Source organism: Micromys minutus (genome assembly GCF_963924665.1).
Source record: "Micromys minutus genome assembly, chromosome: 2".
NCBI classification, from domain to species: domain Eukaryota; kingdom Metazoa; phylum Chordata; class Mammalia; order Rodentia; family Muridae; genus Micromys; species Micromys minutus.
In genome coordinates, this window is record NC_137971.1 from 106,525,231 (window position 1) to 106,545,263 (window position 20,033).

At 36.3% G+C, this 20,033-nt stretch overlaps 1 protein-coding gene across 2 annotated transcripts in view; it reads right to left on the reverse strand.

The window, feature by feature from the left end:
• The window catches only part of NOX4 (NADPH oxidase 4), a gene marked incomplete at its 5' end in the record, with an annotated part of 161,523 nt that overhangs the window by 63,651 nt on the left and 77,839 nt on the right, over nucleotides 1-20,033 (reverse strand). For both annotated transcript variants that reach the window (XM_080912451.1, XM_080912450.1), the window contains 3 exons: nucleotides 1,186-1,246; nucleotides 19,379-19,441; nucleotides 19,575-19,739. In XM_080912451.1, the coding sequence (XP_080768577.1) occupies nucleotides 1,186-1,246; nucleotides 19,379-19,441; nucleotides 19,575-19,739 (289 nt within the window). The remainder of the gene's footprint in view (nucleotides 1-1,185; nucleotides 1,247-19,378; nucleotides 19,442-19,574; nucleotides 19,740-20,033) is intronic.

The following is a 20,033-nucleotide window of genomic DNA, read 5'->3' on the forward strand; positions in this document are numbered from 1 at the left end:
CTCTTGCCATTTTGTTGTCAGTGATATGTTCTCGCCTTTCACTTGTATCTGGTCTGTGTTCCTGGTTCTCCACTGGTCCATGTGGCAGATGGGTTGAGCCCTGTCTATGCCTCAGCGTCGTTGGTTGGGAACAGAAGTTCCAAAGTTCTTTTCCTGGTTGCTGGATCAGACAGGGCGGGGCAGGGCAAGGCAGAGGGTGCACTTTCCGTTTGCACTCCACAGAGATCTCTCTGCTCCTTGGCAGCCCAGGTCTCCCATCCACTAGTTGCTCAGCCTTTTTGAGCTGCCGTTCCGGGTAGCAGATGGGCCAGGCTCCGCTCTGCGTCCTGAAGTCGCCACCGGGTGGAAACAAGTTTGAAATTTCTGTTCCTGGTAGCTGGATTGGGCAGGGCAGGGCAGGGCAAGGTAGGGGGTGCACTTTCCGTGTGCACTCCGCAGAGATCTCTCTGCTCCCTGGCAGCCCAGGTCTCCCACCCACCAGTTGCTCAGCCTTTAGGACTGCCGTTCTGGGTGGCAGATGGGCCAGGCTCCACTCTGAGTCCTGAAGTCGCCTCCGGGTGGAAACAGAAGTTCCTAAGTTCTGTTCCACGTCACTGGATCGGGCAGGACAGGGCAGGTCAAGGCAGGGGTTGCACTTTCTGTGTGCACTCCGCAGAGATCCCTCTGCTCCCCAGCAGCCTAGGTCCCCCACTCACCAGTTGTTCAGCCTTTACGAGCTGCCGTTCCGGGTGGCAGATGAGCCAGGCTCTGCTCTGTGTCCTGAAGTCGCCTCCGGGTGGAAACAGAAGTTCCTAAATTCTGTTCCAGGTCACAGTTGTTCAGCCTTATCGAGCTGCCGTTTGGGGTGGCAGATGGGCCAGGCTCCGCTCTGCGTCCAGTTGCTCAGCCTCTACCCACCATGAACTTTAAAGTCAGGCTTTCAAGAACTAGATAACTGACATTAAGAAGCCTATGATACAACCATCCCTAAATAAAGTATTAAGGTTATTTTAAAGTATGCATACGATTCTGATTTCATAAATAAATCTCACAAGAAAAATTAGGTATTAAAATTAAATAAACGAAGAAAGCTGAACTTCTTAATATATATATACCTTTCCATGCAAATGAGTAAATTGTGTTGTTACATTTTGTCATACCACATTCTTTCCAAGAACTTAAAGCTATTAAGTGGTACATACATACCTGTCCAGTCTCCTACTACTTTAAAATGGACACCAAATGTTGCTTTCGTTTCAGTAGGACACTGGAAAAAAAATACTACCATTAATCCAGATTGATTGTCATGTATTAGAAGTATATGATGTGATTAAAACCTTTATTTTTATTGTAAGCCCTCAGATTAAGAATTAATGAGAAAGAACAAGATAAAATGTATATGAGAGATAAAGCAATGTCATCTGATCTCTAAGGCATTTGAGTTTCTCTAAAGGCACATAATTATGCACACAAAACAGAAGGAAATATGCAAAATAACAATGAATATAGTATCATAGGTAAATATAAGACCTGTGAAAATATATGTTCAGGATTTTCTGGCTTGCATTCTGTCAGGCCTGCAGCATCAGGGACATCAAGGTCAGACCCCTCTACTCCCAGTGTCCTGCCTGAGGGCTCCTCTGCATCACAGCCAGCAACAGTGCATTTCACCCTTCTTCCTAAGCTCCATTTTCTGGCCTACTGCTCTGTTGGTCCATGTTTCACCTGCCTCAGGGAAAGGCCACTCAGAAGGTAAAATCCAGGGAGTTTGACTCTGCTTATTCCACATAGCACCATAGTGGGTGTGGGCTTTAGGGAGCACCAAGGAAGCACTAAGGCATGCTCAGGGGCAGAAAAGCACAGTCTGAGATGTTGGGGTTGATGGTGCCTGCAATTAGGCCTAGGGCATAGGGAGGCCTTCTACCAGAGAATTAGGTTGTGTAGATGAAGACCTTCTCCATGTTCACCATGTAATGGTAGATTAAAGGTTATGGTTCTAAACTGTTTATTAACTCTTCATGGTGAAAAATAAATGTGTACCATAAAATATCAACTTCTTAGGATGCACCCAAGATTAAATATATTTTGCTGGGAGAAATGTCTAGAAATGGAAGCTTATTGGCTAAGACCTCAGGGCCTAAAGATTCCTCATTAGCATGTAGAACTCTGTTCTGGGTCTACAAGACCACAGGTCACTTTCTGTTATATGGGGAGTGTGGCATGCGTTCCAGGCAAGCAATCTAGCAGGGAGTTGCCTAAGTCTCAGGTGTGTGCACACCTAGTCTCTGGGGTCTTAACCCGCTCTTCCTTACTAAGTTTCCTGCCATGACTTTAATGTCCCATACTGTTCTGCCTGCATTCCCCCAGGCATACCAGCAGTGCAGACAACCAAATAGGACCCCTGCCCCAGGCCCCTTACTTGCCAGGTCCCCTTCAGGCACACCAAGCAGTAACAAATTGCCCTATACCCTTTATTCCACTTCCTGGCTCACAACTCTGTCTGGTTTCCTGGAGGCTCACTGGCACTAGGTACAATCAGGTGGCTAAAGGTCAGCACAAGGACACAATGAACAAGCCACAAAGAAATATTGTACCACCAGAGACCATCTATCCTACAGTAAGAAGCCCTGGATATCTTAAAGCATCTGAGGCAAAAGTAAATGACTTTAATTTAACCTTATGAAGATGACAGAGGCGTTTAAACAATGACTAAACCACTTAAAGAAGCACAGCAAAACAATATATCAGGTAAAAGAAATGAATAACAATGCACAAGAAATAAAAATGCAAATAGAATTAATAACAAAAACATAGGCTGAGGAAATCTTGGGAAAGAAAATACTAAGAAAGAGAATAGGAATTATAGACACAAGCATCACCAACAGAATATAAGAGATGAAAGGGAGAATCTTGGGCACAAGCTTAGATAACAGGGCATAAGAAATTGGTACATCAGTCAAAGAACTGTTAAATCTAAAATGTTCCCGACACAAAAGATCTAGGAAATATGGAATACTATAAAAAGACTAGAACTAAGAATAACAGAAATAAAAGATTCTCAGTTCACATGCCCAGAAAATATTTTTAACAAAATCATAAAAGAAAATTTCCCAAATATAAAGAAAGAGAAGGCTATACATATCCAAGAAGTTTACAGCACACTAAATAGAATGAACTAGAAGAGGAAATGCTCCTACCACATTACTTTCAAAACACTAAGCCTACAGAACAACAAAAAGAAGATTAAAAGCTTCAAGGAATTGTTCTAGACCAAAAAGAAGCAAACATCCAAGAAGAATAGAAAACAAGAAATCATAAAACTGAGGTCTGAAGTCAATGGAATAGAAATAAAGAGAACAAAACAAAGAATCAACAAAACCAAGAGTTATGTCAACAAGATAGACAAAACCTTTCCCAAAGTAATTAAAAGAGAAAGTACCCAAATTAATAAAACCAGAATTGAAAAGCAGGTCATAACAACAGACACTGAGGAAATCCAAAGAATCATTAGTCTTAACTTAAAAACCCATATGCTACAAAGTTGAAAAGTCTAAATGAAATGGACAGTTTTCTTGATAGATACCCCATTTACCAAAGTTAAGTCAAGATCAAGAAAACAATTTAAAACAATCTATAATGCCTAAGGAAACAGAAGCAGTTGTTAAAATTCTCCCAATTAAAATTAAAAAAAAAAAAAAAAAAAAAAAAGGCTCATAGATGGTTTTAGCGCAGAATTCGGCCAGATCTTTCAAACAAGAGTTAACACAAACACTTCTCAAATGATTCCATAAAATAAGAAGAACAGGAACACTGCCAAATTTATTCTATGAGGCCACAGTCACCTTGAAACCAAAATCACACAAAGTCTCAACAAAAAACTCCATACCAATTGCCCTTCTGAATATTGATGCAAAAATACTCAACAAAATACCAGAAAGCCAAATCTAAACATCAAAAACATCATCTTCCATGATCAAGTAGGCTTCATCCTAGGAAATCTGAGATGGCCCATCATACGAACCATATAAACATATGGAGAAGGAAAAACACAATCATTTCATTATATTCTGCAAAAGTCCTTTTCATATTTGTTTGATAGGCATTAAATTTTAAATATGAATAATCTACTAATGATTATGTATCAGTGGCACAAAATACTAAAATATATCTATTTTAGAAATATAATATGATTTTACTAGATATATATTTATTAAACATAAAAAATAAGAAATAATGTATCATGAAACTTGAAATAAACAAAATAATTGAAATTTATATTTAGGTTTCTTATCTAAAGTTATGTGTAATCCATTTTTTTAAACAGAAAAATGATCACAAACATGGAATCAAATTCTTTCCCAAGTAGGGACCAAATATCACAATAATATCACACATAAATCTTGCTACCAGGTTTAATCAATTTTAAGCGCTTTCAAATAACTTTCCAAAGGAAACTCTCTGGTCCAGCAATCTCATATTGGTTGGGCTATTAGGAAAAGCATCTACGCATTGATTGATTGATGGCAAGCTGATGATGCTACTGAGGTAACTGAATAAGGAGGGCAGCAACTGAATCAATTGGCTAATTCACTGATGGCTGTACAGCTGCATGAGTTATGGGTATATAAGCCAAGTGAAAAAAACTAGATCACTGGAGGCCTAATGCTAAAGGCTATGTTCTGTGCCTGTACCATTCTTTCATACATTCTCTGGACACTGGAAAGTAAACCTTCTGCTCTTCCATGTCCTTATACCTTGATGCCCTATACCACAGACATATCGGCTGACTATGGCCTCTGGTATGATGAGGCAAAATAAATGTTTTGCTTAAGCTGGCTTCTTTGGTAACTCTGTCACAGTGATGAAAAAGTGACTCAATAGCATAAAAATTCTGTATTTCAGGGTCAAAGATCAAAATCAGTTGTTTGAACTATTTCCATCTCTGCATTGTATGACTCAGTTTAATTCATTTTAATTAAATGAAACAAACTATCAATATCTAACATAGCCCTGTCCCCAATTTACTTGCATTATGCTCATTTTTAGTAAGTTTTTTAATCCATTTTGCTGCCAGTTCTTCTCAACTCTTTGAGAGTTATCTCAAAGCCTTCTTTTCAAAGAAGAGCCTGAAATGCTTTGTCAGTAAAAGTATTCACCTCTCTGAACCTAAGAGTGCCTGTGCAGCTTTTGTGTCTCCATTTGACAGTTTGTGATATTTTGTGTACCTTGTCCAAATGACTATGTCAAAAATGTTCAGAAATTTAGATCTAGTTAAAATCACTTTTACATGTTCTAAAATATATAGCACATTATGCATAGAGTATGGAAGGTAAAAAAGCATAAATTGAATGAGGTATCACTTGAATAAAATATTAAAGGATAAACCTAAGGAAAAAATATTGACTTCACACCTATGTCTTTTTTTCCATGACGTGTTCATCTTGTAAACACAAATTTATTGGAGTTTTAAAATATTCCAGATACAGTAATAGGAGTACATATAATTTCAAAAATAAGGAATATTCAAAATGCATAACAAAAGAGAATGAGGAAAAAGAGGTGGCCCAGTATTTAAAAACCCTTGAGACTCATTCAGAAGATGTGGATTCATTTCCCAGCACTAATGCAGTAGCTCAAAACCATTTGTAACTCCATTTTCAGGGAATCTCATAAACACTTCTGATTTTTAGGGCACCAGGCACTCATGTAGTTCACAGACATCCATAGGCAAAACACTCAAACATCTAACATAAAATGAGTAATTTAATAATGTAAAATGAAAACAAACATTAAAATGACAAGTTTAACGTTACAAAAATGACAAATGATAATGCTGGACAAAAGAACCAAGTCATTTGCACAATTGGAAAATATATGCCATGGGCTGTAGACCAGCCTAAGCATGCTCTTTGAGGACATAAAAAAAAAAAAAAAATAACCAATTAAAACAAAAGAAAATTTTTGAAAGGCAGAATGTAGTGAAATGGTGGGTTAGAAATAAATGAGAAAATATTTGAAACAAAATTTTTCTTGTATATAAGAAGGGAATACCATAAAAAGCAATTCCATCTTTCATCAGAACACTGGAGAATTTCATATCTCAAAAGCATAAAGAGCAAGAGCTGGAGTTCAAAAAATATCTCAAAGTTCCTATATATATATTTGTATGAGTTTCTCCTCTCCCAAGACTTAATTTAGTCTAACCAAAAGTTTGAGAAGTACCACTCCACAAACCCAAAGACAAGCAGAAACAAAACACATAGGACTCTGGGTCTGCAACTATGCAATACTGAAAGAAAAAAGTAAGCTACCACTCAATTATTGAAGAAAAAATGCAAGCATGCTGCATGATACATCCAAATAATATGACTGAAATTGAGATTCACAACCTGGACCCTGATCCAGGCTTTCCTCTTTTAGTTAATAGAACTCAACTTCTTTAGGCCAGAAACTAAAGAATGAACATTGAATTCTTCACATTTACAATCCAATTGCAGGAGAAAAACAAGTTTTAATCATTCAAACTTTGGAATAGATTTAGACGCTTACACTTCTTATCATGTCTAGTGTCACCAACATGATCAAAGCCATCATCATACCTACACTGGATGGAACAGACTCCTAACTGCTCTCCCTAGTTCTGCTAATATAGCAACCAGAGTTAGACAAGGAAAAGGGCAATGCCTGAAGTATCTGACATGAACTGGAATCTTCAGATCTGGAAACACAGGGGGGTCACAAGAGAAATGTGCATAGCTGTAAAGTAACAGAGGATTAGAAAGTTGATAATAGTGCCGCTTGGCATTCAGAGCTCATGGGAATGTAAGAGGAAATAAAAGAAGGCTGAATCAAAGCTGCCAAAAAATGAGGCAAGCCAGATACACAGATGTCCAGTAAACAAAACTGAAATGGCAAAAAGTGCTTCAAAAGATGAACAGCAGCATGAGAAGGTGCTGCTCTGTAAATGCCATCATTCACTGGGAAATGCTCATGCCTTTCGCCAGTAAGAGGGTATTGTAAACCTTGGGGGTATCTTCATGGCTGGCTGCGATGGCCAAATCAAAGGAAAGTAACAGAGAAAGAGCAGAAAATCTGATGAGCTGCAGCATGAATCAAGAGACGAGGCAGGAAAGGGTGTCTTCACCATTTTCTCCTTGAAACCAGGAGGGGAAAGAAATATCAAAAACTACTGATTGCATAAATCGAATTGCCATTAAGCAGTCTATTTGTTCTGAGCATGCTGCTTTATTTATCTCGCACTGATCACAGAGGCTCTCATTAGCCTCGGAGGAAACACTGCGTTTCTCCTAGAAGACAGCCAAAGTACAGGAGTTTGGTCATGTTAATTCTCAAAACCTCAAACATTTGGTTGGGTTCTGTGGATGCTAATCATTGTCTGTGGTTTTCAACACTGTGCCTATAATACGTGATGAAAGATTATGCCTGGCCGCTCACCGTCTCTCCTCCATCTGAGGTTCTAGAGTGAAGGATTAATGAAAAATTTAAATAAGGCAAATTTCCAGTATTAAGTAGAAGGGATTAAGAATAAAGATCAAAATCATTGACAAAGAATTACTAGTTACGTTTGATGACATACAATTTACTAAGTAACAACTGTAAAACTTTGTCTTGTTTTCTTTAAATCTAAAAAACAAACAAAAGAAACATTCCCCAAAGTAACTGAGACATTAAAACCAGAAAATATAATGGTAATGGACAAGCAGGCATGCTATGTGGAAGTTCAGACACAAACAGGAGAAGTACTGGGTTCTGACTCATGGAAACAAATACGAAATTGGGTTATTCATGCTTCAAAATAATGAATCATAGAAGTTAAACTAGAGATGATAGGAAAGCATGCTTATTTCTGAGTAAAAATAATACTAGTAAGACATGGAGATATTTACATAGACTTCAATGAGTTAATTCTGATAAAGAAGATTCTGCATCATTTCCACATGGAGAATTTATGGAAAGAATCAATAGACGAAAACGTCTACCGCAGTGAAAAATAAAAAGTTGTTGAATTTTGTAATAAGTATAAAATCTTAGGCTTTCTTAAATCTTGCCCTTTTAAAACTCACATTTAATTTTGTTTTTTAAATTGGAAAACAAGCAACATGATTTGTGATGATGCAAAAAAAAAAAAAAAAAAACCTAAACATTTGATTATTATAGAACACACCTGGGAAACACTGAGTAACACAGGAACAAAATGCAAAATTCTATTTACTTATTAAGTCAATAAATGTCTAAAGAGAAGAAATATAATGAAAATTTGGTTCTGGTCCCAGCTTTTGTCATGAATTAGCGTTTAATGACTTTTGTCCCTTCAACAATTTAAAATGTTGGTTCTTCAAATAAAATGTGGACAGCAGATGTTGCAACTTAATATATATTAGTAAATTGCATTTATGTGTTTAATTCTAGGTTCTCAAAAAGAATCACTTTAAAAAATATATTGCTTTGGGATGAAATGTGTGATTGATTGTTGTACTATTCAGATCCTCCACCTTCCTTCCACTTATTCTCAAAATTTATAATCAAAACACTTAGAAAGCCTCCCAGCAGTGGAGATAACTACTTACTAGCAGATTTCTATGGGACATTCCCCATAAACTATATTCACTCAAAATTTCATCTTCATCCATGTCCAAGGTCTTTGCCCTAGAGGCATCTAAACTTCAAGGACAAGTCAACTGGGAGATAAATAGCTTTGGGCCCTTGACATCAAGACAGGACATCTCTGAAATAAGACCTCACCTGAAGAGTTCTTGTCAGCCATTTTAAGACCCCTTCTGTTATTCTACTATACTACTCAAGTTCTGGCTAGAAAAAGATTCATTTATTTTGTGTATATGGGTGCTTTGTCTTTGTTCACACCAAAAGAAGGAATTAGAAAAATGATTGTGACCAACCAGGTGATATCTAGTAATTGCTCTAAGGACCTCTTGAATAGCAGCCACTGATCCATCTCTCCAGCCTTCCCCCCCATTTTTCCTTTTAGAGTTACCTAATCTTCTTTACAAATTCTTTCATTATTGTTCTATTTGATTTTATACCTCTTATTCTCTCTTCTCTTCAATACCTTTCCCAAATCTTGTGTTTTTCCTTTATTTGATGTTCTTTCTCTTACATTTTCTTGAATCCCAGCTTTGAGGGTTACCTTACATTTACCCTAAATTTATTTAATTTCATAGCATGATGTACATAATTTTGCCTTTTTAATTATACCTTTTTTGTTGTTCTTTGGGTAATAGATTCTATTATTAGGAAAATTCTATTAGGAAAAGCTAATTAATTTTAAGTATGTTTCAACATACTTCTTGAACTGAGTTGCTATTACAACTGTTTTTTTCTTCTTCCTTCTTTCCTTTCTGAAATATACTAGGGACTGAGCTCTCCAGAGTAGACTGCTATGCTAAGAAGATGGTTGTTATTTAAGAGCATTGGTTATGTTGGCAGAGGACCAGTGTTCAGGTTCCAACACCAATATAAATGGCTCACGATCATCTGGTCTTTGCAGGAACCTACACACATATGTTCATATCTAGAAGTTATACAAACCCACACACACATTAATCTTTTTAGATAAAAGAATATGTTAATCATTGAGAATATCCCCAAAACCAAATGGAAGAGCTATCTAAACAATAGATACCAAATGGCAACACAAGGACACAATATGGCACAAAGAAACAAGGCTACAGGCCTGCTATGAAAGATTATACTATGCCAAGTATGAATTCAAAGAGGTAACAATGAGAAAGGTAAAAATTTACTCATGACAGTGTTTATTAATCACAAAAATAATTGAAATACGCAGAAACAAGAAGAAAGGAAAACATCAGAAGACCTGGACTAGAAAGCCAACAATATAGCATAGTAAATCAGAAGGGTAGATGAGAAAATTGTCAATATATATGATAAAGTCTTCACCATGGCAGAGAAATTGAGTAAGATGGTTAAATTGGGGGAAATGTAAAAACAAATTCTGGCAGTAAAATATCAGATGAATCGAATTTAAGAAATTAGTGAAAACTTCACAACAGTCTCAAACAAGTAGTGGAGAGAATGTTAAGAATGAAGATTGACGTAGAGAAATTAAATCATTCAACCATTAATAAAGAAATATAATAAATAAAGGGCCTAACCACAATTTCCCAGATCTCTGATCTCCGTCATGAAACCAAAAATAGTCATCCATAGGGCTGATATTAAAACTATAGGCATAGAAAATATATGACAATTAAATTATAGAATAAACGTCTGCAAATCTAGGATTCCCAAATTATAGAAATGAGACAAGTTGATTAAAGAGCAAAAGCTTCAAGAATATATTACAGTTCTGATATAATAAATACACCACACTGAGCTATCTCAGAGGAATGCTGATCTGAATTGAATTTTATAAGTGTTGCTAACTCAAGGTTATGGGCAAGGTAAAAGCCCTTCAGGTTTATGACCTCTGATTTGAGTGTGTATGCCTGTGCGTGTGCGTGTGCGTGTGCGTGTGTGTGTGTGTGTGTGTTTCTCATTTTGGCTTGAAAAAGAGTTGTAGACAAGTGAGATGTTTAACCTAAAAGCATTCATTCTTAGTTTTCGAGAAAACATAAACATTTCCAGTAAAGTACTAATTATAAAAGTTGAGACAGTTTTTTTTTTTTGTTGTTGTTTTTCCTTTGGTTTGATTTTTTGTTTGTTTGTTTGTTTTTTTCTGAAGCCAGTTGTTAGGCAATTTTCTCCATTTGGGACATGTTAAAAAATTGTTTTTCGTTCTCAGTTGAAGAATATCGAATGGCTGTGAAACATCTGAGGAAGTGCTCGACATCCTCAGCCATCAGGGAAATGCAAATCAAAACAACCCTGAGATTCCACCTCACACCAGTCTGATTGGCCAAGATCCAAAACTCGGATGACAACAGATGCTGGCGAGGTTGTGGAGAAAGAGGAACGCTTCTCCACTGTTGGTGGGGTTGCAAACTAATACAACCACTCTGGAAATCAGTCTGGCGATACCTCAGAAAATTGGATATAGTACTACCTGAAGACCCAGCTATTCCACTTCTGGGCATATACCCCAGAGACACCTTAGTACACAACAAAGATATATGCACCACAATGTTCATAACAGCTCTATTTATAATAGCCAGAAGCTGGAAAAAACCCAGATGTCCTTCAGAAGATGAATGAATACAAAAATTGTGGTACATTTACACAATGGAATACTACTCAGCCACCAGAAACAATGACTTAACCAAATTCTTAAGAAAATGGCTGCATCTAGAGAATATCATCCTGAGTGAGATAACCCAGTCACAAAAGAACAGACATAATATGCAGTCACTGATAGTGGGATGCTAACCCCAGAGGCTCGCACGACCCCAGAAACAACTCACAGACTGTATGAAGTCCAAGAAATAAAGAAAACAAAACAAAACAAGACAAAAAAAAAAATAGTCATGCTCAATCCTTACCCACCAAGAACACATTGACAAATTCTGGGTTGCACCCTGTATTGCATGTACTGTCTGCTCATTGTATTAAAAAAAAAAAAAATCTTTACACACCAAAAAAAAAAAAAAAATGTTTTTCTATTTCTATGAAAAAAATACTCTCTAAGCTTTGTAGTTGGCATTTAATAAATTGCTTCATTTCTTATAATCTATGTTCTCTGTTCAATACTATCTTGAACCAAATTTTAAAAAAATTCTCAGAGATTCTGAAGGGAATTTATAATGATTTTAAATAGTAAGTCTGATCTGGTAAGCTGTGTAAAGTTTCTTGCATATTTTCTTCCCTTTCAACTTCTAATTTTTTTTTTTGCTAAGAACTTCATGTTTATATATGTATGAAAGCCAGGAAAATATGTCTTAAAACTGTCAGAAGCAAACATGCTTTAGATGTAATTTTATTTTTGTTAAAGTCAAATATTTTTTTAGTTACATACATTTCCGGGTCCTGATAAAACCTAGGAACCTCCTGAGGACTAATAGGCTTGACAGCAACCAGATTTCTGAAAAGAACTGTGCCCTAAGGGCTCCAAGAGTCCAGCTTTACATTCCATGTGAGAAGCAGGGTTTTAACTGTTTCTTGTGACAAATGTTTTCCCTTAACAGTTGCCAAAGCTCAAACGGCAGCAGATGAAAGAGTATTCAGAATAACTCAATGTCACCACAGAGAAAACAATTATATATACATTCTGTGCTGGCCAGGTGCTGCCATCCTTTCTGACAGACCTCAACACATCTCATTATCCCACTAGATGCCAGACAACTTTTGTTTGATGATTATACAATAAAATTCACTGACATAAACAATACAAAATTTGAAGTAAACAAAGATAAAAGCATCTTCTTTTTTCTTCATAAAACCTGTTTTGAGTATATGGCCTCTGATTTTCTCTTAACAAATTGATATGGCAGCTTTCTTAACTTCTACAAATCTATAATTCATAGCTGATTTAATCATAAAAGCACATTGAGGGCCAAATGTCCCAAAAGGTAAAATAATATACCTATTGGTTGTGGATTTTACATCTAATACATGTAACCTAAGAGTCACTTCCTAAACCCCAACTCCAAACAAAAACATTTAAATTATTGATATTTTTACTTCTGTCACCCCAATGTGTTCAAATTTACATTCTGTATATAAACTAGGGGTATGATCTTTATTCTTATTTTGATCAAAAATAGGAATGAGAATGAGCCATCAGTCCTTAATGGAACTATTAAACCAACAGTATTTCCTAACCATGGAATATTCCATAGGCATTTAAAGGAATGGGCACACAGACAGAGGAGTCTAATGAGAAACTGTTCACAGGATAGCATTGAATGAAGTGCATTAGTGAGACAACCATATGACCCAACAAGCAAATCCCAGGAATTTGCATTTGCTAAAGAAAATAAAAAGAGTTCTGAAATTATCTATGTCTAACTATGGAGAAAAGGATATGAGATTCGGAAAACACAGCCCTCAGAATGGTTCAGAGGAGCAGGAACCCTGGCATAGGGACTCGGTATCCACCCACAAAGCCATTGCTTGCAGACCAAATACTCAGGCCATTTGCCACCAGGAACAACAGAGATTCAGTGACACAGGCCTGGCGAGACTGTGCTATGAGTAGCCAAAGAGCAGAGAGGGTTAGGCCAAGCACATGAAAAACACAGCCCTCAGGTTCAGTGGAGCCGAAACTTTGGCATAGAGACTTGGGATCCACCCGAAAACCGTTGGCTCAGAGTCTAGACACACAGACCCACAGTAAAGCACAAGCCCTTGTCAGTAGGAGCCGGGATTTGCCCGGGAAAGGCAGTGCTTGAAGTTCAACTCTGCAGGCCCTCCTACACCTAGACTAGAGAGGAATCTGACACATAGACCCAGGGAGAGCAAATCTGGAGTACTCAGAGAGCAGAAAGTACTATGCTATTGGAAAAAAGGTCCCTAGTGGCCTAAGGAAAGAGCCAGGTCATAATCAGTAGTACTCAGGAACTGTGGGCACAGGGCTCACCAGAACAGCCTCACAAGATCTCCCACATTTCAGCCCACAAAGACAGAGCTAAGTCACTGCTAACAGAACTCACTGGTTGCCCAGCAAAAAAGCCAAACACTCAGAATCAGTTTTCTTCCTGAAACCTCAGGCCCTCAGGTACATGGGACAGACAGGTACCAATCGTCGACAACAAGACCACCTGTAATCACAGACAACAAGATGGCAAGAAGAAAGCGAAATAACTTAAACAATGGAAACCAAGACAACCTGGCAACATCAGAACCCAGCTATCCCATCACAGCAAGCAGTGGAATGTCAAATATTCCAGAAAAAGAAGACTCAGACCTGAAATCATGTCTCAAGATGTTGAAGCAGAACTTTGAGAAAAGCATGAATAACTCACTTAAACAAGAACAGGAGGAAAACCATAAACAAATAGAAGCTTATAAAAAAGAAATACGAAAAACACTCAAAAAATCAAATAACTACAGAAAAACAGAACCAAATGGATGGAGGAATTGAAAATGGAAATAGTAACAATAAAGAAAACACTAAAAGAGACAACCTTGAAGGTGGAAACAGAAAAAATGAAATCAGGAGTCACAGATGCAATCATCGCAAACAGATTATAAGAGATGGAATAGAGAATCTCCAAGGCCGAAGACAACATTGAAAAAATAAACAAAACAGTCAGAGAAGATACAAGAGCCACAAATTTCCTCACCAAAATGTACAGGAGATCCAGGACACAATGAGAAGGCCAAACCTAAAGATAATACGAGTAAAAGAGGGAGAAGAATATCAACTAAGAGGCAAAGTAATTATCTTCAACAAAATCATAGAAGAAAACTTCCCTAACCTTGAGAATGAGATGACCATGAGCACAAAAGAAGCCTACAGAACTCCAAATAGTGTGGACCAAAAAAGAAATTCCTCTAGACACATAATAGTCAAAAACACCAAGGATTCAAAACAAAAAAAAAAAAAAAAAAAAAAAAAAAAATACTAAAACCAGTAAGGGAAAAAGGTCATGTAACATATAAAGGCAGACCAATCAAAATTACACCTGACTTCCCAACAGAGACTATGAAAGGTAGAATATCCTGGACAGACATAATACAGACCCTAAGAGAACACAAATGTCAGTCCAGCCTGCTATCCTGAGCAAAATTCTCAACTACCATAGATGGAGAGACCAAGATATTCCAAAACAAAACTAAATTTACACATTATTTGACCCTCAAATTCAGCACTACAAAGAATAATAGATAAAAATCCCAATACTAGGAGGAAAACTACATCCTAATAAAAACAAGAAAATACCTAAGCAAGAAAATCAAAGAAGAAAGACACACAGACACAATTCTACATTTAAAAGCAAAAATAGCAGGAAACAGTAACCACTATTCCTTAATATCTGTTAACATAAATAGACTCAATTACCCAATAAAAAGAGATACACTGTATACATAAACAGAATACAGCATTTTGCTGCATACAGGAAAGCCATCTCAGACCCAAAGACAGACACTATCTTAGGTTGGGAAAAAATTTTTTTAAGAAAACAGCCCGAAGAAACAAGATGGAGTAGCCATTCTAATATCAAGTAAAGTAGAACTTCAACCAAAAGTTATAAAAAAAAAAAAGATAAGGAAAGGCACTTGTTACTCATTACAGGGAAAATTTATCAGGAGGAACTTTCAATCTTTAACATATATGCTCCAAATACAAGAGCACATATATTCATAAAAGAAACCTTACTAAAAGCTCAAAATAATGCATTGTAATCCACACAATAATAGTGGAAGAACTCAACATCCCACTCTCATCAATGGACAGATCTTGGAAGCAGAAACTGAACGAGGACACAGAGAAACTAGCAGAGGTTATGAACCAATTGGCATTAATAAAGACCTACAGAACATTTCATCCTAAAACAAAATAATACACATTTTTCTCAGCACCTCACGGCACTTTCTCCAAAATTGACCATACAATCTGTCAAAAAACAAGCCTCAATAGATATATGAAGATTGAAATACTCCAAAAACCACATGGTCATCTCACTAGATGCTGAGAAACCATTTGACAAAATTCAACACCTCTTGTAAAATTTATTTTAATGTCTGAAAAAACAGTACTGACAAAAATGTATAATTTTAAGCAAAAAATGTTTAAAATCTTTACATTTATCTTTGTTTTGCAAAATAAAGTCATTTAAAAAAAAATTCAACACCTCTTAATGTTAAAAGTCTTGGAAAGAAAAGGAATCCAAGGCCCATACCTAAACATAATAAAAGCAATATGGAGCAAACCAATAGCCACCATCAAACATAACAGTGAGAAACTTGAAGCAGTCCCACTAGAATCAGGGACTCGACAAGGCTGCCCACTCTCCCCCTACCTATTCAACATAGTACTGGAAATCCTGGCTGGATCAATTAGACAGCAAAAGGAAATCAAAGGGATACAAATTGGAAAGGAAGAAGTAAAAATATCACTATTTGCAGATGATATGATAGTATAAGTAAGTGACCCAAAAATTCCACCAGAGAACTTCTATAGCTGATAAAAAGTTCAGCAAAGTGGCTGGATACAAAATTAACTCAAACAAATCAGTAGCTTTCCTATATTCAAAGGACAAACATGTGGAGAAAGAAATTAGTGAAAAGATACCCTTCACAATAGTCAAAAAAAAAAAAAAAAAAAAAAAAAAAAAAAAAAAAAAAAACTATGAAATACCTTGGTGTGACTCTAACTAAGAAAGTGAAGGATCTGTATGACAAGAACTTCAAAACTTTGAAGAATGAAATCTAGGAAGATCTCAGAAGATTGAAAGATATCCCAGGCTCATGGATTGGAAGGATTAGCATTGTAAAAATGGCCATCTTACCAATACCAATCTACAGATTCAATACAATCCCCATCAAAATTCCAACACAATTCTTCATAGAGTTGGAAAGAACAATGTGCAATTTCTCCTGGAGCAACAAATGACCTAGTATATTGAAATCCATCCTCAACAACAAGAAAACATCAGGAATCACCATCCCTGACCTCAAGCTATATTACAAGACAACTATGTTAAAAACCGCATGGTACTGGTACAGAGATAGGCACATTGTACAATGACTAAAATAGAAGATCCAAAAACAAACCCTCACATACATGGTCACTTGATTTTTAACAAAGGATCTATAAACATTCAATGGTAAATGGACAGCCTCTTCAACAAATGGTGCTGGCCCAACTGGCACTCAGCATGCACAAGAATGAAAATAGACCCTTTCTTATCACCTTCGACATAGCTCAAGTGCTAGTGGTTTAAAGATCTCCACATTAAACCAGGAACACGAAACTATTAGAAGAGAACGTAGGGAAAACCTTATAACAAATAGTCACAGGGGAACATTTCCTCAACAGAACACCAATGGCTTGTGCTCTTAGGTCAAAGATCCCCAAATAGGACTTAATGAGATTGCAAAGTTTCTGTAAGAGTAAGGACACTGTTAATAAAACAAAACAGCAGCCAAGAGATTGGGAAAATATCTTTACCAACCCCTGAATCTGGTAGAGGTCTAATATCCAAGGTATACAAAGAACTAAAGAAGCTAGACACCAGAGAATCAAACAGTGCTATTAAAAATTGGGTACAGAGCTAAACAAAAGGTTCTCAATTGAGGAATGGCTGAGGAGCATCTAAGAAAGTGCTAGACATCCTTAGTCATCAGGGAAATGCAAATCAAAACAAACTTGATATTCCACCTCACACCAGTCAGAATAGCTAAGATCAAAAATTCAGATGATGGCAGATGCTGGCGAGGATGCAGAGAAAAAGAAACACTCCTCCACTGTTGGTGGGGTTGTAAACTGGTACAACCACTCTGGAAATCAGTCTGGCGATTCCTCAGAAAATTGGACATAGTACTACCTGAAGACCCAGTTATTCCACTTCTGAGCATATAGCCCAGAAAAGCTCCAACATACAACAAAGACACATGTAACACTATGTTCACAGCAGCCCTATTTATAATAGCTAGAAGCAGTAAAAAAAAAACCCAGATGTCCTTTAGTAGATAAATTGATACAAAAATTGTGGTATATGTACCCAATGGAGTACTACTCAGCTATCAGAAACAGTGACTTAACGAAATTCTTAAGAAAATGGTTTCATTTAGAGAATATCATCCTGAGTGATATAACCCAGTCACAAAAGAACAAAAATAATATGCAGTCACTGATAATTGGATAATAACACCAGAGATCTCTCTGAATACGCCAGAAACAACTCACAGGCTATATGAAGCTGAAGAAAAACAAAGGTCAAAAAAAAAAAAAAAAAAAAAAAAAAAAGAAAGCCTCAGTCCTTTTTAGGAAAGAAACAAATGTACAGCACCCTCTCAGAGTATGGTATACCTAGACCTTAAATCATTAATAATTTAAAAGCTAAGATAATAGCCTTGTGGTAATTTTTGTTATTCACAGATCATTATCCTTAATCTATACTCAACAAGAAATCTGTTTCCATGTTATGTTATGTCCTACATGTACTGCATGCTTATGGTAACTAGTGGGATTTCTATGCATGCTATCAAACCTCTAAAAGAATTAAGTTTTGATAAAAATATTCATATAATGTTATGCCAAAATGCCTCTAAAAATCTGTATATGCATCTCTCTTTTAAAAAAATAAAGTGGTAAGAAAAAAATAAAGGATATGAAAATGAAAAAAATAAAATCCTTCTGCTTTATTTTATGATTTTGAATCTTATGAAATTTAAGTTGTATAAGCTGATACAGGCTTGCACACCTCCTGCTCTGGGTGCAGACTGAGATCACAAGCTCAGTACATACTCACCTATATGGTGCAATGCCTCACCTGTACTACACAGGGAGATGAACCGGTGGAGGTCAGAAGATTAAGTAAGCACTCAGATGCAGGAAAAGGCATATCAGTTATTTCTCTCAATTTTGGATCCTAGATTTTCCATAGAACATAAAATCATCTATATATGTTATGATAGAATTCCAGAGAAAAGGATGAGGGCTGACAAGGGGAGGGTGCATTATAGTTGCACATTGTCGAAATACAAGAGACTCTGAAGGGAAACACATTTGTTTTTTCTCTTTGGTAATTTGGTATGTGATGTAAATTTCTAGCATGTATCCGGTTAAAACACTTTATGGTTATATTATGCAGGTTTAAGCATAATGTGTTATAGTATTATGCAGGCATCTATATTATTTGCTTTATTTTATTTATCCAACCTCGTTTTTCTCATATATAAAGTTACCAACTAGATTGTGTTTCACCTTCTCTTAAGACTGTCTTTTTTATTTATTTTTATTTTATTATATTTATTTTTAATGCTTCTACATCACCCACAGTATCCATCCTCCCTTATTCCATCCATTAATGAAAACTGGTCATATTTGATTTCCACAAATAGTGCACAGTGTACAGGTTCTCCTTGATAGGGTCTCATGCATCCTAGGAAAGAATTCTACCATCTGGCCAACAATTATAAGTCAATTATTTATATTTGAAAAAGTGAAACTAAGAATTTTCCATGCTTTAAATCAATAAGCTTTAACAAATTTTAAATAAGCACATTGTGTACTGAATAGTAAGGAATCCAAAAATAATGGAAAACCAATACTCACAAAGAATCTGAATCAAAAATTACATTTCTTTGATACAGAAAAGCTAACTAAAACATGAAGAAACTATGGTCATCTAATCATTTTGAAAATGATGTAAAACATACACACAAATACACACATGTGACTCACACAGACACATATATTTAGACATGTATGTCCATGTGCACACACATATACAAATACACGAAGATGTTCTGCAATCTAGTTTTTTTTTTCAAATTCGAGAAATATATGTCTTACCATTGTGAGAGTAAATGGGTGGTTTTCTAATGCTGATACACTGGGACAATGTAGAATAATGTACTAAAAAAGCAACAAACAGATAATGTTTTAAATGATCAGATGAGAAATACAGTATTCCAATAATCTGTCTACTAGCTTTCAAAAATTTCCTATGAATGAATGATATCTGTAAAGCCACAAACTATTGGCTCACCTGCCCAGGTCTTGCTTTAAAGTTTTCTTTAATCATACGGAGTTCCATGACATCTGAGGGATGATTGATTACTGAGATGATGGTGACAGGTTTTTTGCTCCGGACACATCGGTAAAGCCTCTCCGCACAGTATAGGCATAACGGCCCAGAAATCCAAATCCAGGTCTAAGGGAAAATTTTCAAAGGTATGCTTCATGTAATGTATGACTGAATCAACAACTGAGCAATAATACTGTGATTTATATTTTTAAACAGTAAGACATTGGTAAGCTCTCAGAAATTTATTCAATCAAACTGAAATTATAAAAGAAAAGGTACTATGGGACCCTAATCTCAAATATATATCCTAGTGAAAACTACCATGACTACATAAGCATTCCTTCATACAATCATATGTACACTGAACTTTATGATGGGGACATACTAGAACTCTCCATAATAGAGAGAAGTTAAAGCATC